This window comes from Scyliorhinus canicula, chromosome 20, assembly GCF_902713615.1.
Source record: "Scyliorhinus canicula chromosome 20, sScyCan1.1, whole genome shotgun sequence".
In the NCBI taxonomy this organism is placed as follows: domain Eukaryota; kingdom Metazoa; phylum Chordata; class Chondrichthyes; order Carcharhiniformes; family Scyliorhinidae; genus Scyliorhinus; species Scyliorhinus canicula.
The window spans coordinates 41,052,845-41,077,494 of NC_052165.1; the positions used below are offsets into that span (position 1 = coordinate 41,052,845).

At 46.1% G+C, this 24,650-nt stretch overlaps 1 protein-coding gene across 1 annotated transcript in view; it reads left to right on the forward strand.

Annotated features, from left to right (window-relative positions):
- Nucleotides 1-22,545, forward strand: part of LOC119954869 (NADH-cytochrome b5 reductase 3-like) — a 44,232-nt gene extending 21,687 nt beyond the window's left edge. The window contains exons 4-9 of the mRNA XM_038780475.1: nt 2,603-2,709; nt 3,809-3,938; nt 5,080-5,163; nt 8,988-9,073; nt 12,139-12,238; nt 20,111-22,545. Of these exons, the coding sequence (XP_038636403.1) occupies nt 2,603-2,709; nt 3,809-3,938; nt 5,080-5,163; nt 8,988-9,073; nt 12,139-12,238; nt 20,111-20,283 (680 nt within the window). The 3' untranslated portion in view covers nt 20,284-22,545. The remainder of the gene's footprint in view (nt 1-2,602; nt 2,710-3,808; nt 3,939-5,079; nt 5,164-8,987; nt 9,074-12,138; nt 12,239-20,110) is intronic.
- The last annotated feature ends 2,105 nt before the right edge of the window (nt 22,546-24,650 follow it).

Here is a 24,650-nt window from a genome sequence, read left to right on the forward strand (position 1 = left end):
CTGTGGAGCCATAACATTATTGAAGAGTTGGAGAACTTGGGTCGGCATGGTAGCACTGCTGCCTCACTGCGCCGAGGCCTCCGGTTTGATCCCGGCCCCAGCTCACTGACCCTGTGGGGTTTGCACATTCTCCCTGTGTCTGCGTGGGTCTCGCACCCACTAACCAAATGTGCAGGGTATGTGGATTGGCCATGCTAAATTGCCCCTTAATTGGGGGTAAAAGAATTTGGTACCCTAAATTTGTTTTAAAAGAACTGGAGGACTGGTTTACAGTAAAGCAATGCTTTAGAATACCCAATTATTTTTTGCAAATAAGGAGCAATTTTGTGTGGCCAATCCACCTACCCGGCACATCAGTTTGTTGCAGTATTGTCTATTTTTTTGAGTGCAAGCATTTAATTTGTAAGTTCAGATAGTTGATACTTTTTGCTTTAGGACTTTTCTTTTATCATGTCAATGAAATCGATCTCATGGTTTTGGTTTCTTTCTGAGGATGGGTATATGTAGGTAGTGGTAGAGCCAAGGCTCACTGGGTTGGTTCCTGGGATGAGAGGGATGTCCTATGATTGAGAGTTGAGTAAGTTGGACCCGTACTTTCTGGAGTTTAGAAGAATGAGGGGTGACCTTGTCGATTCTGAAGGGTTTGGCCCGGTGGACACAGAGTCTGTTTCCCCTGGCCGAGGGACCTCGAACACCGGGCACAATCTCAGGATAAGGAGTTAATCGTGTAGGGTTGAGACGAGGGGAACTTTTTCCACTTTGAGGGTTAGGGAGCTTTTATAGTCTGTACCTCAAAAGGCAAAGATGCTCCATCATTGAGTGTATTCAAGGCCAGTGATGATGCTTTTTTAAAATCTCTTGGAAATGAGTGATATGGGCAGGAAAGTTGAACAGTGATTAAAACGTAATCATAACAAATGGCAGAGCAGCTGCAAGGGGCCATGTGGTCTACTGCTTCTATCCTGTGTTTCTATTATCTTCCCGATCATGCGTTCCCTCTTGTGTTAAGCTGCATATGTTCCTGCCTAATCATCCTTCATAGTTTTTCTTCATGAATTGTTTTGTATTTAGTTCGTTAGAATATAAATCCAGGATTATTGTTTGTGATTATCAAAGCTTTGCCAGTAATTGCCTTGATTTTCAGGTGTGTTTATTTGCCAAATAAAAATAAATTAGGGCCTGACCTCCTTTTTTGGCAGCCTATTAAGCTGGACAAGGCTGTAGACTGCTGATAATAGAGCAAACACAATCATGGGCTGATAGCTTCCCAATGTCAGTCACAGCACGGGTGGTCACTTCTTGAGTCAAGGTTCTGGGTCCAGGGCTTCACTAAAGTGAAGTATGAGGGAGCGCTTCCCTGTCAGAAATGCTGCGTTTTCGATGAGACCGTAAACCTTTATGTTCAGGTGGTTATAAAAGATTCCATAGGACTATTTTGAAGGAGAGCTGGCGAGTGGCTCCCTGGTGTCCAGGCCAATATTCATCACTGAATCAGCATCGCTAAAACAGATCATCTGGTTGTTATCGGATTGCTCTTGGTGGGGACTTGCTGTGTGCAAACTGGCTACTGCTTTTCCCACATCACAATGGTGACTATACTTCCATGAAATACTTCATTGTCTGCAAAGTGCTTTAAGATTTAGGTGCTGTTAGCACTGCTACCTCACAGCGCTGAGGACCCGGGCTTGATCCCAGCCCCGGGTCACTGTCTGTGTGGAGTTTGCACACTCTCCCCGTGTTTGCGTGTGTTTCACCCCACGACCCAAAGATGTGGAGGTTGGGTGGACTGGACACACTAAATTGCCCCTTAATTGGAAAAAAATAATTGGGTGCTCTAAATAAACATAAAAAGATTTGTGAGCTGTGTAAACACAAGTCTTTAGCTGTGAGGGTTAAATCTTTCGACAGAGCAGCATTATGTTTCATGTCACATGAGAGAAGTTTAACCACTTTTTTAAAAAAAATGCATTTGATTACCAAACTATTTAAACTGATGCACAGTTATCAGTTTGCCTTCCAAGATGCGTATTAAAATGATACTCGTTTGGTAGTCATCTCGTTCGGTATTCCTCGAGACAGACACTGGGACAATAGTTCAAATCCCAACATTGGAGCCAGTGGAATTTAAATTCAGTTAATAAATCTGAAATTGGAAGCTAGTCTCTGTAATGGCGACTATGAAATTGTCATTGATTGTGGAAAAACCCATCTGGTTCATTAAAGTCCTTCAGGGAAGGAAAGCTGCTGTCCTTACCTGGTCTGTCTTGCATGTGACTCCAGACCCATCGGAACGTGGATAGCTCTTGCCCTCCCTCTGAAATGGTCTGACAAGCCACTCCGTTCGAGGGGCAATTAGGGATGAGCAACAAATTCAGCACATTCCATGAAAGAAATAAAAACAAATTTGGCTGGCTTGTTTAGTTGATAATTCTGGGTAGCCCTGAAAGATGAGGGCGCTGGGCACACGAGCCACAGAAATGCCTCGACTTCCTCTAATGAATGTTTTCAATTAGACTTTAACCATCGGTAAGCCAGAGTTTTAAGAGCAGCAATTGGTCCTGTATGAGGAAAATAATTCTCTCTCCTTTTTGTTTTTGAACAGGGCAACATATCTACTTATCAGCAAAGATCAACGGGGAACTTGTTGTCAGGCCATACACGCCTGTTTCTAGTGACGACGATAAGGGCTTCGTAGATCTAGTTGTCAAGGTATAGAATGGGTGCAAAACTTGGTCTGTCTGTGACTTATTCCCTCTTAATCACTATCTCACTGACACACTACGCACTGGACTAAGTATCAAAGGAGGTCTGTCTGTGACTTATTCCTTCTTAATCACTATCTCACTGACACACTACGTACTGGACTAAGTATCAAAGGAACACTGGTTCAAATCTCACTGGCAAATTGATAATTTTAATAATTAATAGATATATCTAGAAATTTAAAAACCTGGTATCATTAAAAGTGACCACAAGCTTATTTTTGTAAACAACCAACTGGGTCTATAACCAGGGAAAGAACAGAACCAGAGCCTAGAAATATGAGGTGGTGATGAGCAAAACTAATTCTGGGTAGACGTCTGTGCCCAGAGAGTGGTGAGGCTGTGGTACTCGCTACCACAGGGAGTGGTTGAGGTGAATAATATACATTTCAGGGAAGCTAGATAAACACGAGGGGGAAATGAAAGGAAAAATATGGTAATTGAGTGAGATACAGAGGGGTGAGAAGAGGCTCATGTGGAGAGCAAATAGTAGAAAGCACCAGTTGGGCTGAATGGCCTGTTTCAGTGCAGGAAATAACATTGTGGTTCAGCTCCTGCATCACAGCTGTTGATTCCTAACTAATTTTGAAACCCCTTTTTGTTATTTAATTGAATATTCACTGACATTTTCTTATCTCCTGATTGATATTCTTTTATCTACTTCCTGTTTTCTTACAGCGTCGCCTTCTGAGGGGTGGGGGAGGGGGTAGATGCACAAGGAGAAGAAAGTGGCATAAAATTCCATCAGGTTGAATCCGCATGGGAGCAGGCCATTCGTTCCATTGAAGCTGTACATGCTCTTTTCCCATAACCCTGCAAATGTTTCTTGGAGTCCTTTGGTTTTGGATAAACTTTGTGCCGATTCTGGGGTGAATTGAGGTGTGATTAACCAGTATTGGATTGATGCCAGCCCAGGCCCAATGCGCAATCCCAAATGCAACATGTTGAAAGGTGCAGTGTGCGGGACAAGCAGCCGATTGTGCATTTCAGCTCCTGGCATGGTCACAGTAACTGCTCTCAATAACTCTCCTGTTTCCCTGTCTCAGATTTATTTTAAAGGTGTTCACCCCAAATTCCCCGACGGGGGTAAGATGTCCCAGTACCTGGAGAGTTTGAGACTGCAAGACATGATTGACTTCAGAGGACCCAGTGGTTTGCTGGTCTACAAGGGAAAAGGTCAGTGAGAGCCTCCAGAGCAAGAAGGTTCAACCAGACACTTTGGCCATGATTCTCTGCAATCATGATGGGTGGGAGAATAGCGGGAGGTCTGTTCCCGCTATTCTTCACCCCCCCCCCCCCCCCAAATGGCGTGTCCGGTTTTCCAACACGCCGCTCGGAGAAACGAAAACGGCGGCCTGCGATTCTCCGACCCGTTGGGGCCGAGCGGCCTGCCGTTCCCGACCTGTTCACAACGGCGGCAACCACACCTGGTCGCTGCCGTTGTGAACATGGCTCGCCAGGTAAGTGTGGGGCCTGTGGGGGCGGATCGGGGATAGAGCACCACGACTGTGCTCGGGAGGGGACTGGTCCGCGATCGGTGCCCACCGATCGTCGGGCCGGCTTCTCAAGGGGACGCACTCTTTCCCCTCTGCCGCCTCGCAAGATCAAGCTGCCACGTCTTGCGGGGCGGCTGAGGGGAAAGACAGCAACCGCGCATGCGCGGGTGACATCATTAGGCGCCGCCGCGGCATCATTCTTGGCGTGCCGGGCCTTGAAGCCAGGGACAAGGCCCTGATGCCGAGTTTCCTGGTACGGCCCGCTTATCCCCCCCGGGGTAGGGGAGAATAGGGGGCCGGGAGAGGCTTCCGACGCCGTCGTGAACCTCTCCAGGTTTCACGACGGCGTCGGGCCTTGCGGAGAATTCCGCCCTTTGTCTGTGACATGAATTCCGTTCTTAGGAAAGGTCTGGATATGGCCAGGCGCCACATCCCTTTGCTCTTCCAGTGATGGAGCAAGGATGCTGGAATCTCCGAATCAAAGCGACAAGACTTGACAACTTCCATTGCACAATTCGGAAAACCTGAGGTTTTTGAACACCATCCAACTCTAAAATGATGTCTGGAAGTAATCTATTTCATAAATCAATAATGATGGAATATTGCAGCCTAGTCAGAACAGAATTAGAAACTCGATCTTTGTATGTTTGACAACAGGGCAGCACGGTAGCATGGTGGTTAGCATAAATGCTTCACAGCTCCAGGGTCCCAGGTTCGATTCCCGGCTGGGTCACTGTCTGTGTGGAGTCTGCACGTCCTCCCCGAAGGCTTGTGATGGAACAGCAACATTATTCATGCGCTCTCAATCTTTTTGTTTAAAGGACAGTTTGCTATTCGCCCTGATAAGAAATCTGAGGCCAAGATTAAAATGGTCAAACAAGTGGGAATGATTGCTGGTGGAACTGGTGAGTTTTCGCTTGTATATTAATTGTATTTGGGTGGTGGGCATTAACTGGAGATTCCTTTGTGCCCCTGTAATCCAGACCGCTATCGAAACTGTAGTTGTTGGGGGAATTAATGTTTGCTTGTGGGGTGTAGTGGAGCGGTTGTTTCCTCTGCCCTGAGTTAGGCCCTCTGCACCCTTTTAGAGTGGCTGATTCTGTATTGATTCTTCACCCAGCTCATCTGTGGCTGAGTAGTTGTTAGCATACAAAAGCCATACTCCTTTAAACCACTTCCAACAAGCAGGCCAAACCCAGTGAGGGTAAATGTCAGGTCTCCCTCCCACACTTGGGGGCTGGTATAGCGCAGTGGGCTAATGCAGAACAAGACCAGCAGCTATTATTACTTTGGGGTTTGTCAATCTCGGCAATTCTGACGGACTGGACAGATGAGATGCATCTCTGGACCAATAGTCTTGAAGGTGGATCATCATTGTTGTGTAGAATGCATAGAGCTAGACAAGACACAGAAGCCATTCCGGTCACTCGCTGCATTTAGATCAGTCACCAGCTGTCTAGACTTGTCATCCCACTGGACAAAGACCAGTCCGGACGAGAACTGTACTCCCTCGCTATAATTCAATTCAAGTTCATCATTCTACCATATGCCTGCTTATAATCTGTAACTCTGAATAAGTGCTTCTGAAAGTGCATAAAGATTGGCTCCAGTTTCATCCTTCAGTAACTGACTTTTGGAATATTAGAGAATGGATGTGTTAGGATTGAAGCAATGACTTTAACTGAGATCATACTTTATTGACATTAGCCCTGCTGTATAAATAGTATTGCACAACTGGAGACAACGGCAGGGAAGGGTAAAGTGCAAGAGAAGGGTGAATTTAAGCACAAAATGGAGGCCATCTAATCCGTCATTTATGGATTGGGGCAAAACCCTTCAACTAGTGCTACCTGTGCTAATCCCATTTCCTTCCTTCTATCCATTTATATTCGATTTTAAATCCACACCCAGTTTCCTTTTTAAATGTTTCAGTCTATGTCCCATTAACCTTTTGTGATGCTTTATTCCATGTTCTAATTACCTGTGGTATAAAAAATTTCTTCTATCTCTTCCTTTCATTCTCCCAGTCAATAATTCACCTTTTACTTTGAACTTTAACCGTCATGAGGAAAGGTTGAGCAGGCTGGGCCTATATTCACTGGAGTTTAGGAGAATCAAATGTAATCTTATTGAAACATTAAGGGCACGATTCTCCGGCCTCGTTGCACTCTCGCTTGAGTGGAACAAGGTCAGTGAATAGCAGGATAGGCCGAAAACGAGAACCGCGCCAGGCGCCAAACAGTTTGCGATGCAACCGGCCCGCTCCCGTAGGTCAAATCGGGATCTTGATGTAGTCATAAGAGTCATATACGTTTACAGCATGGGAACTGGCCCTGCGGCCCAGCTTATCCATGCTACCTGGTTTCTATCACCGAAGCTTGTCCCACTTGTCCGCATTTGGCTTGTATCCCTCTATACCCACCCTACCCACGTAACTGTCTACCAGCTTTTTAAAAGACAAAATCTACCACTGCCTCTGGCAGCCCGTTCCAGATCCTCAACACCCTCTGTGTGAAGAAATTTCCTCTCTGGTCTCTTTTGTATCTCTCCCCCCTCACCTTTAAACCTGTGGTGATATGCATCACTGTAAATACACAAGGGGTTAATGTAAATACACGTAGACTAGATAGACACTAGAGGGAGCACCAGAGACATGATACACAGACATTCAACCAATAGGCCAGTAAGATAGGACACGACCAATGGGCATTCATGATACACACAAGAGGTGACACCACCACAGGAGGGCATTACACCAACCCATATATAAAGGACACAGCACACATGATCTTCCTCTTTCCAGTGGAGACACTCAGTGAGTACAGACACAGGGTTGATTCAACATCACTCCCACCAAGTAGATTGTAGCAGACTGGCTTGTCAGTCTGAGTAGCTATAGAAGGATTAACAGGAGAGTCGAATCCGAGTCGGAGAATTGTAAATAGTTTAATAAACGTGTTGAAGTTATCTCCACGTCTGAACCTTCCTTTGTCAGAGTGAACATCAAGGAAGCAGCTTATGCTACGCCAAGAGCATAACAAGACAAAACCTATAGTTCTAGACTCCTCTACCTTTGTGAAAAGATGTCAACTATCTACCTTATCTATGCTCCTCATTATTTTATAGACCTCTTAAGGTCAACCCTAAGCCTCCTACGCTCCAGGAAAAAAGTCCCAGCCTCTCCTTATAACTCAGACCATCAAGTCCTGGTAGCATCCTCGTCAAACTCGTCTGCCCTCTTTCTAGTTTAACAATATCTTTCCTATAATAGGCTGACCAGAACTGAACACCGTATTCCATGTGTGGTCTTACCAATGTCTTGTTCAACTCCACGTTAACAGAAAGTGGTTTCACGGGCAGCACGTTGGCGCAGTGGTTAGCACTGCAGCCGCACGGCGTTGCGGTCCCAGGTTCAAATCCGGCTCTGGGTCACTGTCTGTGTGGAGTTTGAACATTCTCCCCGTGTTTGCCTGGGTTTCGCCCCCACAACCCAAAAAGATGTGCAGGTTAGGTGAGTTGGCCAAGTTAAATTGCCCCTTAATTGCAAAAATGAATTGAGTACTCTAAATGTATTTAAAAAAAGGAAGTGGTTCCACTCCCTCAACATAACAGCTAGTGTGTGACCACCACATGAAGATCATGCACGTGTGTGCACGCTCCCGGGGAATGTCCACAACATCTACATGCTGGGGCAGGGGGTCATTCCTGGCCTCTTGGAGGAGCACCTCAGGATGGGAGGGCTGGCCCTTGGGTAATAAGGGGTACCTGCTGAGGACCTGGCTAATGATGCCAGTATGAAGGCCGGAGACCGAAGCGGAGACCCGGAACAACGAGGCCCATGTGGCCACCCAGGTTGTCATTGAGCAGTGCTTCGGACTCCAAGTGGCGCTTCCAATGCCTTGATCGCTCAGGTGGTGCACTGCAGTATACGGTATGGGGGGTATCCCGCTTTGTGGTGGTCTGCTGTGCCCTCCACAACCTCGCACAGCAGCTGGGCAACAAGCTGAGGTTGGAGATGAGGAACATGTGGCCACCTCGGAGGAGGATGATGAGGTGGTGCTGGACCAGCAGGGGCTAGACGATGAGGAACCAGAGAACCAGCCGGAATCTGCCGCACAGGTGGCAGCGGCAAGGGACCGGCAAGCCAGGAGGGTCAGGGAGGCCCTCGTACTCATCTGATTCACTTAAGACGTGGGCTGGTCCGTTGTCACGACTGTGCGCATTCCCCACCCTAACAGGATATTTGTCATATCACTCCAGGGTGCTGGGACTGTGTTGGCACAGTCAGCGGGTCACTGTTGAGGACCAATTAACGTTGAATAGCGTTGCCGGCCTCGCTGGGCTGAGCGCCGGGAAGCTCGCAGCAGTTCCGCTCACTCCAATACTTAGATTCTGAGGGGACTACTTGACGAAGTTGATGCTGAGAGAATGTTCTTCTTACAGAACCTTCCTTTAATTTGAAAGCCCACTTAAATCCCTGATATTCAGCTGCTGACACTTTCTTGCCCTGAGACTGGAGCCCCTAATCCAGGACAACACATGCAGTGCTGCACTAAGGGAATGCTTCACTGTCAAAGACCAATCTGCCCTCACTTTACTGCCCTGCATTCCAATGGTGGCTGCACCTTGCAGGTACTGCAAAGGATTTTGTGATGTACCGAGGACATGGAAAATGCCCCAGAAATGTAAGTGCTTTGACGCTGATGTGTGTGCCGTTGATTCCTTTCAGGTATAACTCCCATGCTGCAGCTGATCAGGGCAATCGTGAAGGATCCGGCTGATCAAACCATCTGCCACTTGCTGTTTGCCAACCAGGTTTGTTGGCTTTCCATCGATCAATGAAGCTGGATTATACAAATGCAACCAACAGTATTAATTTGCTGAGTTTTTCTTTAAAAGCACAGGAATGTTTGTGGATGTTGGAGTCGATCAATATTTATTTTTGGGGACAATTTTGATTACTTATGAATACATTTCCTGACATCTTGCTGATTCTGTTGCCAGTTTCCATGGGCCAGGTTGTTTTTGGTTGCTTGGACTGCTAATGGGTCACTTTGAAATTGAGGTTGATTCAAGTGGTGAATGTTCATTCATCCATTTGGTGAATGTTCTACAACCCACAACTTCCTGTCCTCCCATTACAGCATACAACCCCCCTGATCAGGCCAATCCTAAATCTGAGGCCTGTTCTAAAAAAATATTAGATTCTGGAAATGCTCAGCAGATCTGGAAGAGACAAACCGAGTTGATGTTTCTGGTCCATAACTTTTCCCAGTTCTGATGAAAGGTAAAGAGATCCATAGAATCCCTATAGTGCAGAAGGAGGACATGCGACCCATCAACGCCTGCAAGACCACACGATTAGCTGCAACCCCACCTAACCTGCATTCCTAACCTAACCTAACCGCCTGTGGGAGGAAACCCACACCGACACGGAGAATGTGCAAACCCCACAGTCGCCCAAGGCTGGAATCGAACCCAGGTCCCTGGCACTGTGAGGTGGCAGTGCTAACCACCGCTGCCATTAGATGCAATAGGATTTAACTGGGGGAATTGGGGAAAGAGAAAAAAAGGCAAGTTCTGTGATAGGGTGGAAGATGGGAGATATTAAGCGAAGAGTTGATGGGGCAGCGCCAAAGAGCGGTAAGGAGTCCAGTAAAGCAACAAAAGATACAAAACATGTGTCTAGAAGAGGTGTTAATAGCAAAATGATGAACAGCTGCTGGCCAAAAGCAAAACCAAGGGGAGGGGAGTGGGGCAGAAGTTGAGACAAAAGATGCAAAGAAAAGGAACAAAATGGGGCAGAGATTACAGTGTGAAATTGTTGATCCTTGTGTTGAGTCGGGAAGGCTGTTAAGTACCCAATTGAAAAAATACTTGAGATGGCATTGAGCTTCATCGGAACAGTGCAGTAGGCTGAGGACACAGAGGTCAGTGTGAGAGCAAGGTGGAGAATTAAAATGACAAGCTACTGCTGCTCTGGATCATCCTTGCGGACTGAATGGATGTGTTCGGCAAAATTTGGGAGGTGGTGTTTGAGGAGCCTTGGTGAGTTACTGCAGTGCAAATTGCAGATGGTACACATGGCTGTTACTGTATGTCGCTGGTGGAGGGAGTACTGATCAGTGAATTTGAGTGATGCTTGGTTCTGGATGGTGTTGAGCCTTTGCATGTTGTCGGCGCTGTACTTTTCTAGGCAAGCAGAGTATGGAGGTCTTCAAAAGTCTGAAGGGGTTCGATATGTCATACACAGGTGAAGAGACCATTAATATAAAACGGTCACTAATTAATCCAGTTAAAATTTAGGAGAAATTTCTTTCCCAGGGAATGGTAGGAATGTGGAATATGCAAACACTGGTTGAGGTGAATATTATAGATGTATTTAAGGGGCAGCTGGAAAAACATGAGGGAGAAAAAGGTATGTTGATTGAATAGATGAAGAAGAGGGGGGGAAGGCTCTTAAACACCAACATGGACTATCGGGCTGAATGGACTTTTACGATGTTAGTTTCTGTGTTTGATCTTTCCTGACACTGTGATTCATGCAGAAAAACATCTATGCGGTGTAATAATCAGAGTGAATTAATGTGCAGTCATGTGAATTCAATCCGTGGAGGCACCCAATGGTTTAGCTACAAAAGCGATCACTTCAGTTACAAATCAAAAGTGTTCTTACTACTTTAGTCAAAAGGCTCAAGTCCCACTTTGAGACTCCCAACACAAAATCTAGGCTGACACATCCCAATGCTGCACTGCTGGAGGCGACATTTTTCAGCTGCAACATTAAACCAAGCCTGTCTCCTCGGGTGAACATTTTTTGGGTCAGTTCTGGTTTTAGCTTTGGTCCCCTTGTTTAAGGAAAGATCTTTTATAATTGGAGGCAGCCCAGAGGAGGTTTACCAGGACGATCCTGGGATTGAAGGGACTGCCATGAGAAGAAAGGTTAAGCGGGTTTGGTTTGTGCTCCTTGGGAGTTCAGACGAATGAGAGGTGATGTGATTGAAACGTATAAGATTCTTAGATGGTTACACGGGGTAAATGTTTGGAGCATGTTTCCACTCATGGGAGAGTGTGAGACCAGAGGGTATGGTTGCAGAATAAGGGGGTGCTAATTAAGACAGATTTGAGGAAGAATTCTTTGCCCCAGGAAGCTGTGGAGGCCGAGTCCTTGAACATTTTCAAGGTTGAGATCGATAACGTTTTAAATCAGATGGGGAATTAAGGGTTATGGAGGTAGGACCGGAAAGTAGACTTGGTAAGGGTTAGGTCAGCCATGATCTTAGTAAATGGCGGAACAGGCCCGAAGGGATGAATGGCCTACTCCTGTTTCTATCTCTTATTGTCTTATGATACTGTATAAAAGATCTCATAAGAATGGTCTGAAGCTCACCAGAGGAAGTTTATTCCCATTATCCTGACCAACATTTATGCCCCAAACCACATCACTAAAACAGATGATCTGGTAATTATCCCATCTCTGCTGCTGTGTGAAAATTGGCTGTCACATTTCCTACATCACAACAGTGACTACAGTTGTGAAGCACTTCATTCAGTTGTAATGCACTTTGGAGATCTCTTTAAGTTATGAAAATCACTATATAAGTGCAAGTATTTTCAAACTTCATGACTTCCCTGGTGAGTGTTGGTCACGCGGGTTTGATCCTGTTTTGTTATATAGATTTCACTTTAATTGTACAATTTCATAAGTGGGAAGAGAAATCTTTCCTTGATGTGATCATCATTTAATTTTCTTTGTTGGAATTTCACCCTCATCCTGACTTACCAAATGAATGGATTCCATGCATTAAACTGAGCCATTATTTGTCGACGTTGCTGTTATAGGGAATTGATTGTGACGAGTCGCCTTTTTGTTTCTGCAGACCGAGAAGGATATTCTTTTGCAATCCGAGTTAGAAGAAATCGAGGCTGAGCATCCCCGCCGTGTTATGATTTGGTACACCTTGGACAGAGCACCTGAAGGTATGAATCAGATTAGAAGACCAGTCCTCCTGAACCGAGTGGTTTCCAGTCCACCAGCACCTTGATTTAAAATATTTTGTTGGCTGTAAAAGCATTTTGGAATGCCCTGTGATTGGGAAAAGCACCACATAATACAAATTAGCTTGTTCTTTGTACCTGAACATTGAGCTGGTGCAGATTGGTGATTTAAACAAGGTGCATCATAGAAACATAGACACTAGCAGCAGGAGTAGGTCATTTGGTCCTTCAAGCCTGCTCCGCCATTCAGTATGATCATGGTTATCCACTCTCTCAGCACAGGCTTCAATGCTCCCTCATACCCCTCGACACCTTTCGAGTCTCTAAATTTATCTATTTCCTTTTTAAATGCATTCAGTGACTTGGCCTCCACCGTCGTCTGTGGTAGAGAATTTCACAGGTTCATCACCCTCTGAGTGAAGAAGTTTCTCCTTATCTCCATCCTAAATGGACTCTCCCGTATCCTGAGACTGTGACCCCTTGTTCTAGACCCTCGGGCAAGGGAAACATAATCCTTACATCCAGTTTATCCAGCCCTGACAGAATTTTATATGTTTCAAAGAGATCCCAACCCCACCCTCGTTCTCAACTCCAATGAATACAGAGCCAGTCAACATAATGTCTCCTGTCATACCAGGGATCAGCCTGGTAAACCTCTGCTGCATTCCCTCAATGACAAGTATATTCTTTTTTGAGTAAGGAGACCAAAACTGCACACCATACTCCAGGTGTGGTCTCACCAAGGCCGTGTACATCTGCAGGAAGACATCCTTGCTCCTGTACTCAAGTCCTCTTGTTGCTGCTTGTTTTCAGTGACTGCTGTATACAAGGACACCCAGGTCCCTATAAATATCAACATTCCCTCACCTATCACCATTTAAAAAATAATATTCTGTTTCTCTGACAGAGGTGGATAGCTTCACATTTATCCATGTTATATTACTTGTGCTATGTATTTGCTTACTCACTCAATATGTCTAAATCATCTGGAAGCCTCTTAACATCTTCCTCACCACTCCCAGTCCACCCAGTTCAAAGAAGAGCATTAGGTGGATTGTCCATGCTAAATTGCCCCTTCGTGTCTAGGGATGTGCAGGTTAGGTGGGGTTATTGGGATGCAAGGGTAGGGCGGGGGGGAGTGGACCTAGGTAGGATGCTCTTTCACAGGGTCGGTACAGACACAATGGGCCAAATAGCCTCCTTTTGCATTGTCACATTTGGTTCCCTCATCCAAATTGTTGATATATGTTACAAGCATCTCTAATTTCCTGTTCCATGCCATTTTACTCATCACCGCTACTGTTTAGAGGCCTTTGGACAACTCCCACTAATGTTTTGATAGAAAATAGGAACAGGAGGAGCCATTTGGCCGTCCGAGCCTGCTCTGCCATTCATTATAATCATGGCTGATTATCAAGTTCAATACCCTGATCCCGCCTCTCTTTATCCTCCCCACCTCCTCCCCCACCTACCCTTTTAGCCCAAAGAGCTATATCTAATTCCTTCTTGAAATTACCCAATTTTTTGGACTCCACTACTTCCTATGGTAGCGAATTCCACAGATTCGCCACTCCCTGGGTGAAAAAATTTCTCCTCACCTCAGTCCCCCTTATCCTCAAACTATGATCCCTAGTTCTGGACACCCCACCATATGGAACATTCTTTCTGCATTCACCCTGTCTAATGTTAGAATTTTGTAAGTTTCTATGAGATCCCCTCTCGCTCTTCTAAACTCCAATGAATATAATCCTAACCGACTTTGTCTCTCTTCATATGACAGTTCCGCCATCCCAGGAATCACCCTGGTCAACTTTTGCTGCACTCCCTCCATAGAACATCGTTCCTCAGATAAGGACACCAAGACTGCACACAATGCTCCAAGTGTGGCCTCACCAATGCCCTATACAATTGCAGTAAAGCATCTGGGTTAAATCGCTGGCTTTTAAAGCAGACCAAGGCAGGCCAGTAGCACGGTTCAATTCCCGTACCAGCCTCCCCGAACAGGCGCCGGAATGTGGCGACTAGGGGCTTTTCACAGTAACTTAATTGAAGCCTACTTGTGACAATAAGCGATTTTCTTTTCATTTCATTATTCCTATACTCAAATCCTCTCGCTATGAGGGCCAACGTATCATTTGCCTTCTTTACTGCCTGCTGTACTTGCGTGCTTACTTTCAGTGACTGATGCACAAGGACACCAAGGTCTTGATGAGTATCTACCTCTCTCAATTTACACCCATTTAAATAATAATCTGCCTTCCTATTTTTGACCTCACATTTATCTACATTATACTGCATCTGCCATGCATATGCCCACTCACTCAGCCTGTCCAAATCCCACTGAAGCATCTCTGCATCCTCCTCACAGCTCACCCTCCCACCCATCTTTGTATCATCTGAATATTTAGAGATAATACATTTAGTTCACTCATCCAAATCATTAATATATAATGTGACAGTTGGGGTCCTAGCACAAATTCCTGTGGTACCCCACTAGTCACTTCCTGCCAATCAGAAAAAGACCCATTTATTCCAACATTTTTGCTTCCAGTCTGCTAACCAGCTTTCTATCAATTTCAAGACACTACCCGCAATCCCATACGCTTTAACTTTGCATATTAATCTGCTATGTGAAATCTTGTCGGAAGCCTTCTGAAAGTCTAAATAAACCACATCCACCGGTTCTCCCTGGTCAACTCTACTAGTTACATTTTCAAAGAATTATCTATGCTGACTTTGTCTGATTACACCACTGCTTTCCAATTACTGTGCTATGAAATCCTTGATAATTGACTCCAGCAACTTCCCCATTAATGACGTTGGGCTCACTGGTCTATGGTTCCCTGTTTCTCTCTATCTCCCTTTTTGAATAGCAGGCTTACATTCACTACCCTTCAATGTGTAGGAACCATTCCAGAGTCCAAAAAAGTTTGGAAAATGACCATCGATGGATCTACTTTAAGTACTCTGGGATGAAGATTATCAGGCCTTCAATCTAAACCATTTCTTCACTAATACTAATTTCCTTCAGCTCCTCACTAAAACTTGTGCTTCTCAGAACTTCTGGTACATTATTCATGTCTTCCTTTGTGAAGACAGAAGCAAAGTACAAATTAAGTTCCTCTGCTATTTCTATGTTCCTCTTATGAATTCCCGTTTCTACTAAGGGGCACCAAGGAGGCAACATACCATCCTGGTGTCATATCTGCGGTCACAGAAATCTTTTTTTTTTAAATTTAGTGTACCCAATTCATTTTTTCCAATTTAAGGGGCAAATTAGCATAGCCAATCCACCTAGCCTGCACATCTTTGGATTGTGGGGGCAAAACCCATGCAAACATGGGGAGAATGTGCAAACTCCACACAGACAGTGACCCAGAGCCGGGATCGAACCTGGGACCTCGGCGTCATGAGACTACAGGGCTAACCCACTGCACCACTGTGCTGCCCAATGCAGCCACAGAAATGTCTGTTCTTTCCCCTTGCAATACATCACTTTTTTACTCTTGCACTTTTTTCCTTCTCTTTCCATCCACCTTCCCCAGCAGCATCCAAAATTGAAAACCTGTTGAGGAGAGATGGACCGAGTGGACTCCTGCACTCCGTGCCTTCTTGGCAGCCAGCTTTCCCTTTCTGTCTGTGCACTCTTTACCTGCTGTGTGACCACCTCATTACATGCTTGCCACAAGATCCCATGCTCGCAGATGCTCCACAGTGATGCCTGCTTCAACTCCAGCTGATTTGTCCACTGGAAGTGCCACATCACAGAAGAGCAACATTACCCCTGGCTGAGCTGCCCTGCCATGACTTGCCCTTAAATTACTCCCTTAACCTTTGCTTCCTCTAGTTTTAGATATATTAAGGGCAGTAGATGTAATCACCAGGTCCTCTTTGTCAAGGCCAACCCTCCTCTTGCTGTGGAAAGGTAGGAAAGGAAAGGATCACCTCGTTCCGTCACTACTGAACTCCCTCACTCACCAAACTTCAAAGTAAGCACTCTACTGCAGCCCAAAGCAACACCCCTGTACAGACCAAAGGCTGCTCTTCAAGATGGCTTGCTTTTATATTCTGAATCTAGCCTCTGAAAACCTGCTTAAGCCAATTATCTATTTTTTTTTTATAAATGTTTTTTATTGAGTTTTCATATTTTATATATGACAAATTACAAATTATTAGAGAGAAAAAAAAAGAAAACACAAAAATTTAACATGAATATTTACAGGTAAGCATCTTCATAACAACAATTGTGGCCGCTCCCTTTAGCCAGCATACATATTTTACATTCCCCAATATGGCCGAGGCACATGTTTATAGGCATTTATTTATAGTTTGGTTTTGGGCCTTGGCTTGCCAGCAAACCCCCATAACGAGTCCGTAACCCCCCCCACCTCCCCCGGCTACCCTCCCCCGATTCCCGTCCATTTTCCCCTGATTCTTGGCCACCCGACTATTCTTCCTCTTGTACGTTGGCCACAAACCGGTCCCGGAACAGTTGTATGAATGGCTCCCACGTTCTGTGGAAGCCGTCGTCCGACCCTCGGATGGCGAATTTGATTTTCTCCATTTGGAGAGATTCCGAGAGGTCGGACAGCCAGTCTGCAGCTCTGGGCGGTGCTGCTGACCGCCAGCCAAACGGGATTCTACGGCGGGCGATCAGGGAGGCAAAGGCAAGGGCGTCCGCCCTCCTCCCCAGGAACAGATCTGGCTGGTCTGAAACCCCGAAGACCGCCACTATCGGGCATGGCTCCACCCTCACCCCCACCACTTTGGACATAGCCTCGAAGAAGGCTGTCCAGTACTCCACAAGTCTGGGGCAAGACCAGAACATGTGGGCGTGGTTGGCCGGGCCTCTTTGGCACCGCTCACATCTGTCCTCCACCTCCGGGAAGAACCTACTCATACGGTTTCTCGTTGTGGGCTCTATGTACCACTTTTAGTTGCGTCAGGCTGAGCCTTGCGCACGTGGAGGTGGAGTTGACCCTATGCAGTGCTTCGCTCCAGAGTCCCCCACCCTATCTCCATCCCCAGGTCGTCCTCCCATTTCCTTCTTGTTGCGTCCAGTACGGTGTCGTCCCTATCTACCAGTCGGCCATACATGTCATTACAGTTCCCTTTCTCTAGGGTACTTGCGTCCAGTAGGTCTTCCAGTAGTGTCTGTCGTGGCGGTTGTGGGTACGTCCTTGTCTCCTTTCGTAGGAAGTTTTTGAGCTGCAGGTACCGTAGCTCGTTCCCCCCCCCAGCTAGCTGAAATTTCTCTGTCAGTTCGTCCAGTGTTGCGATCCTGTCGTCTGTGTATAGGTCCCTGACTGTCAGTGTCCCCCCGTCCTGTCTCCACCTTTTGAAGGTGGCGTCAGTCAGTGCTGGTTTGAACCTATGGTTGTTGCAGATGGGAGCCTTGTCCGACATTTTGTACAGGCCAAATTGCTGCCGCAGTTGGTTCCAGGATTGGAGGGTGGCTGTCACCACTGGGTTGCTGGAGTGTTTTTTGGGTGGGGATGGGAGTGCTGCCGTGGCGAGGGCCCGGAGGGAGGTTCACATGCAGGAGGCCTCCTCTGCACGCACCCACTCGGCTTCTGGCTCCTGGATCCATCCCCTTACTCGCTCGGCTGTTGCCGCCCAGTGGTAGAATTGTAGATTCGCAAGGGCTAGCCCCCCCCTGGATTTTGTTTTTTGTAGGACCTTCTTTGGGATCCTAGCATTTTTACCCCCCCCATACGAACGCCATGATAAGTTTGTCCAGCGCTTTGAAAAAGGCCTTGGGGATGTAGATCGGAATGGATCTAAACAGGAAGAGGAACCTGGGCAGTACGTTCATTTTGATCGTCTGGACTCTCCCCGCGAGGGAGAGCGGGAGTGTGTTCCATCTTTGCAGGTCCTTTTTAACTTCCTCCGTCAGGCTGGTGAGGTTCCATTTGTGGATCCCTTTCCAGTCATGGGCTATTTGGATCCCCAGGTAGCGGAATTTATGTCGGGCTTGTTTGAACGGCAGCCCCTTTAGTGCTGCCCCCCCCCCCCCCCCCACCCCTTGCGGGTGTACTGGGAAGATCTCGCTTTTGCTCATGTTGAGTTTGTAGCCCGAGAAGGCTCCAAACTCTTTCAGGAGCGCGATGATTCCGTCCATGCTGCTTTGTGGGTCCGAGATATAGAGGAGCAGATCATCGGCATAGAGTGAGACTCTGTGCTCTCTACCTCCCCTTCGGATCCCCCTCCAATATTTTGCTGCCCTGAGCGCGATTGCTAGCGGTTCAATTGCTAGTGCGAACAGCAGCGGGGACAGTGGGCATCCTTGTCTGGTGCCCCTGTGCAGCTGGAAGTATTGGGAGTTGGTATTGTTGGTCCGTACACTCGCCATGGGAGCGTTGTATAGGAGCTTTACCCAAGCGGGGAACCCTGTTCCCAGCCCGAACCGCTCCAGTACCTCTATGAGGTATTTCCATTCGACTCTGTCGAAGGCCTTTTCTGCGTCCAGGGAGACGATCACCTCTTGTGTTCTCTCCCCGGAGGGGGTCATTATCACGTTCAGCAGGCGCCTGATGTTCGCGGTAAGCTGTCTACCTTTGACGGCCAATTATCTATTTAACTAGTTGCAGCAAGCAAAGCTTGCATAATCCGTTTAAAAAAAAAAAACCACATTTTATTAAGGCATTTAAAGTTTTATAATAACAGTAAACATTACACATACAAATATAAACATAGTGCAAAGACTGCCTCCCTCCCTCAAGTCCCACCTCCTCTAAACAATAATCTAATTCCCCCCCCCCCCCCCCCCCCCCAACCTCTGCTGACAGTTAATTTTCTCTAAAGAAGTTGACAAACGGCTGCTGCCTCCAGACGAACACTAGCATTGACCCTCTCGGGGTGAACTTTATTTTCTCAAGTCTGAAAACACAGGCCACGTCACTAAGCCAGACCTCCGAATTCAGGGGTTTCGAGTTCCTCCATGCTACAGTATCTGTCTCCAGTTTACCAAGGAATCAAAGGCCAAGACGTCAGCCTCTCTCGCCCCCTGGACTCCCGGATCTTCCGACACTCCGGAAATCGCCACCTCTCGACTTGACACCAACCTTGTTTTTTTTAAAATTCGGAGTACCCAATTCATTTTTTCCTATGAAGGGGCAATTTAGCATGGCCAATCCACCTACCCTGCACATCTTTGGGTTGTGGGGGTGAAACCCACACAAACACGGGGAGAATGTGCAAACTCTACACGGACAGTGATCCAGAGCCTGGAACCTTGGCGTCGTGAGGCAGCAGGGCTAACCTACTGCGCCACCGTGCTGCCCTTGCAATTCTTACTTTAAAGCTGCTTGCACTGTGGCTCTGTTTTTTTTATAAATGTTTTTATTGTTTTTTTGAACAAGCTATATAATTACCGTTATGTACACAGAATAAGAAACACATATATATATAATTACATATGAAATGGAATAACTGGTGGGGTATTGTGCACCAGCTCGACAGCGGCATATTTGTACATCTGGCAAAATTACCCACACCACATAAGTAGGCGACTGCCTGCGGGGGGCAAGCACACCATTGGGTGCCGGGGAGAAAATCACAATGTGCAATATTTGGCTGTGCTGTGTGTTGCTGTCGCCCGCCCTTCCCGGACGGGTCTCCTGTGGCTCTATGTTGTCATTTAGCAATCACTCAAGAGAGGGAGATGGGTTCATGGAGGTTAGAGTAGATTTTATGTGGGGTTATTTCGACAGTAGAATTTTCATGTACAAATGACTAGAGAAAATCGCATTGTAAACAATATACAACCTGTTTTTGCAGTGGTGGGGGGGCATGGGGAAAGAGAAAGTTGTCATCCCTCAGTGTCTCACTTGCTAATTTTGTTCTGGTTTTTAGGCTGGAAATACAGTGAGGGATTTGTGAATGAACAGATGATCCGGGAACACCTCCCTGCGCCTGCCGATGATGTGCTTATTCTGCTGTGTGGTCCTCCGCCAATGATACAGTTTGCGTGCAACCCAAGCCTCGACAGTCTGGGATATAGTCCGAGCTCTCTGTTTGCGTACTGAGAGAGAGGGCAAGTCTGTCTTGTCCCGGGCAAAGGAATGTAAACCAAGATTAACGGCCAGGATTCCTGTCCAAACAGGGTCCCACTTTACACAAGCTATCCAATTGATATTGAGTGATGTCCTGCCGACATTATGCTCTTGTATTTCTGTTTTGCATCTGTAACATATATGCTTTTGAATTATGAGGAAACAATATGGGTAAAATGTCCTGGAACTGTTCCTCCTTCACCATAACTTTGTGAAATAGTTTTGGATGCAGTTCTGGCAGAGCATTTCTGAGCAAGTTTAAGTGCCTTTTTCTTTTGCTCTGTGCTTGCAATGTTTGACATTTGCCTATCATATATACTTGCAGTGTGACAAAGCAGAGGCTGGTGTTGAGGGATATGTTTTAAGAGAATGATGTGTTGAGTTTGTACACAATGGCTTCTTCACAGAGCGATGGTGGGGGTTTGTAAGTCCAGGGGTGATTGTGTATATAGAGACTGAAGCCAGTTATCACGTGGCACAGTAAGCCACAACACTTTGAATTCTGAATTCCAAAAATCATGGAAATGTCAGATGACCTGACTACGTCGAGGAGAAAGGATTACTATGGATAGCTTTTCAATCTCCCATGTCAGTCATTAAGTTATTTCTGTATTGTGTAGAAGCCCTTTGAGAAATGTTAAATAAACCCCAACTTAACCTTCAGCTATTTGTCAGTGTGGAGTACTTGCTGTGGTTTATTTTTAAGACGAACCAAATATGGAAGTTTACGGGTGAACTCTGGCTTGTTTCGGGCTCTGTGCTGAGCAGAATTAGGAAGTGAAACCTTGTTTAAAAAAAAAAAAATTCTAAATAAATTTTCGTTTTCGTGACCTTTCATTTTTTGGGGGCCAGCAACCTCCATCATGAGATTAACAACGGCAGGGTGTGAGCTACAAGGGGCTATACAAAACCTGCGCTGCTTTCAACCGATGGGGGTTGGGAGAGCTTCGGGTATATGGCAGGAAAGTGGGAGTTTGTTCTTGCAGCTGATCAGTCAAGAACTTGTACAGCAACTTCAAGTGAGTCAGAAATAAAAACAGTAAATGCTGCATAATCTCAGCAGGTCTGGCAGCATCTGTGAGAGAAAGCTAATGTTAGGGACTATAAATGACCCTTTTACAAACCTGCTGAGTTTATTCAGCATGTTGTTTTTATTTCTGATTTCCAGTATTTTGCTTTTAACAATGAAATAATCGCTTGTCACAAGTAGGCTTCAATAAAATTACTGTGAAGAGCCCCTAGTCGCCACATTCCGACGCCTGTTCGGGGAGGCCGGTACGGGAATTGAACCCGCGTTGCTGCCTTGTTCTGCATTACAAGCCAGCTGTTTAGCCCACTGTGCTAAGCCAGCCCCTAAGTGAGTCAGATTAGCTTTGCTCGGAACTTCACCTTCCTGCACTGTGGCTCTACATTGTCATTTAACTTTTAATAATCACTAGAAATGATGTTGGGTTCATGAGGAAAGTGAATTTTCTGTGGAGTCATTTTGACAGTTTAATATGTTTATGGTACAGATGGCTGGAGAGAAGTGAGAAACCTGCTTTATGGAGCCACCTTGTGTGGAGAGGCTGTAATTGCACTATAGTTGTTGTAAAGATTAATGGGGAATGTGGACATACCACCAGTGTCCCATGGGGAAGAAAGTTTGGTAGAAAGACCTGAGCAAAAAAAAAAAATCATGCTGAGGAGATTTGAGGACGGAGTAGGTGCCAGCTTCGCTGAGAATGTTATACTGGATTACTCCTAGCAATCATTTGAAATTTCTGATGGAATTAATTCAAACTAGTTTCATAGGACAAATGCTCACCTTCGTTGCATTTCTTGCTTTTCTGGCAGCCAAGTGTCACCTTCATAGCTGTGCAGAATTTGGACACTGGTCCATTCTCTGCAAACAAAAGGAACTTGTTCAAGTCTTTGAAATACTCAGGAGCTTGGGTTGCCTTTCCTTCCCCCATTGCTCTCCATGACACTGCCTCATCCAATCAGAATTGAATTGCCAACCAGTCAGTTGTATAAATTGTATAAATTATATAAATTATAGTGATCATTTGAAATTTGGTATTAGTTTGTCCTGATGATTAAAAGATGAAAAGCTTCAGCAACAGGTGTATCTTTTCAGCAATATTCAAATTTTGTACTAGCCAGCAACTAGCTTTGTTTCAGATTGTATTTTAAGTTTTTGCTTTACAACAAATAAAAATAGCATGTCAGCTGATACTTGTCTCATTCAGCAAATCCAAATGTACTAGTTTAATTTATTTATGAAAAAGCTCTCTCCCGTTGCTCGAAAGTGCCTGCTCTTGGAAAATGTTATGTCTTTCTGCTGGCTTTTAACTGACTCTTTCCTGGGCCTGAACACCCTGTAATCATTAGTGACCTTCAACTAATTCAGGCTGATAAGGGGACTTCCGCAGGTGGGACGTGCTCCCGCTGACATTGGTGGGGAGGGTACAAACTGTGAAGATGACAGTCCTCCCGAGATTGCGGTTTGTGTTTGTGTCTCCCAATCTTTATCCCCAAGGCATATTTTAGGAAGATGAACGCGGCAATCTTGGGTTTTATATGGGTTGGGAAAGCCCAGAGGGTGAAGAAGGTCCTGAGTGGGGGCACGATGATGGGGGCTTGGCCCTTCCGAATTTTATTAACTATTACTGCGCAGCCAATATTTCGATGATTAGGAAATAGGTAGTGGGGGAGGGGTGAGTGTGGGAGTGAGTGGAGGCGGCATCTTGCAAGGGCACGAGTCTGAAGGCTTTGTTAATGGCACCTCTGCCATTCTTGCCGGCTTGTTACTCCAGAAGTCCAGTGGTAGTGGCAGTCCTGAGAGTGTGGGGGCAATGGAGGCAACTTGAGATTGGAGGGGGTGTTGGTATGGCCACCGTTGATAATCACAGGTTTGCTCCGAGGGGGGCTGGATATGGGCTTTGGGGGATAGCAGCGGGCAGGGATCGAGAGATTTGGGGATCTCTTCATTGAGGAGGGTTTTCCGAGTCTGGAGGAGCTAGAGGAGGAGTTTGTGTTACCTGGTGGGAATGGATTCCGGTACCTGTAGGTATGGGATTTTGTCCGGAGGCACGTTGATGTCCAGAACCGGGGTCTCAAATATATAAGGAACTGATGGAGTGGGAAGGGGTCCCAATCGGGGAGGTGAAGAGGAAGTGGGAGGAAGAGTTGGGAGGGCAGTTGAAAGTCGGGCTATGGAAGAAGGCCCCGAGGAGAGTCAATGCATCCTCGTCATCTGCCAGGCTCAGCCTGATCCCGTTCAAGGTGGTCCATGGGCTCATATGACTGTAGACCGGTTTTTGAGGAGATGGAGGACAGATGTGGGCAGTGAGTGGATGTCTGGCGAATCATGTACCTATGTTTTGGGCTTGTCTGAAGATTTTAATGGGACGGAGGGACTCAGCCTCCAAAGTTGGGGGTGTGGGTCAGTGACATGGCAGGGTTTCTTAGGCGAGAAAAGATTAAGTTTGCCTTGAGGGGTTCATTACAGGGGTTTGATCGGAGGTAGCAGCCATTCATCGACTTCTTTGAGGAAAACTGACCGTCAGCTGGGGGGGATGGAAGTGAAGAATAAGGGCAGGGAATCTGATTATATGGGTAGCTAGGAGTTAGGGCGGGGGGGACGTTGGGTATGTTATTGTGGGGTTTTTGCGTGTGCTGGGCTGCTCTGTTTAGAATGTTCAAATTATAAATGCCTCAAAATATTTTCTAAAAAAAAACGAATTCAGGCTGATGCTCACAGTACAATACTGAGGAAATGCCTGACAGGTGGTATCTTTCAGAAATGACATTAAACCATGGCTCTATCTATCCCTCTGGTTTTCTACTCCTTGTGTGGGTGTAAAAGATACCACCCCCACCCGGGTCACTGTTCATGTGTCTGCGTAGGTCTCACCCAGTCCAAAAACATGTGCAGGGTAGGTGGACTGGCCCTGCTAAATTGCCCCTTTTGGGGGAAAAAAACTAATTGGGTACTCTAAATTTAAAAAAAAATCTACTTGCAGTCAGGCTTTTGAATAGTATCTAATGTTGTACTGGGAGTTACCAACCATGAACCACTGAAAAATTGTTAGCACCCAACAGCTTTCTTAGCTGGAGGGACAAATCACAGGGAAGATGGCAAGAAATACCAGGTAGCATTGGGAACAATTTCAGATTTAGAATGTGAATCTTGCTTGTCACATTGCCTTTTCCACCAGATTAACAAGGTTAGGCATTCTTTGCACTTCCTAGTTTACAATACCACCGAGAAACTCCAGCACATTGGGTATAAAGGCCTGATCAACAAACAGCAGGTAGAATGGGTTCCTGCCAATCTATTAGAGCACTGGGCATTA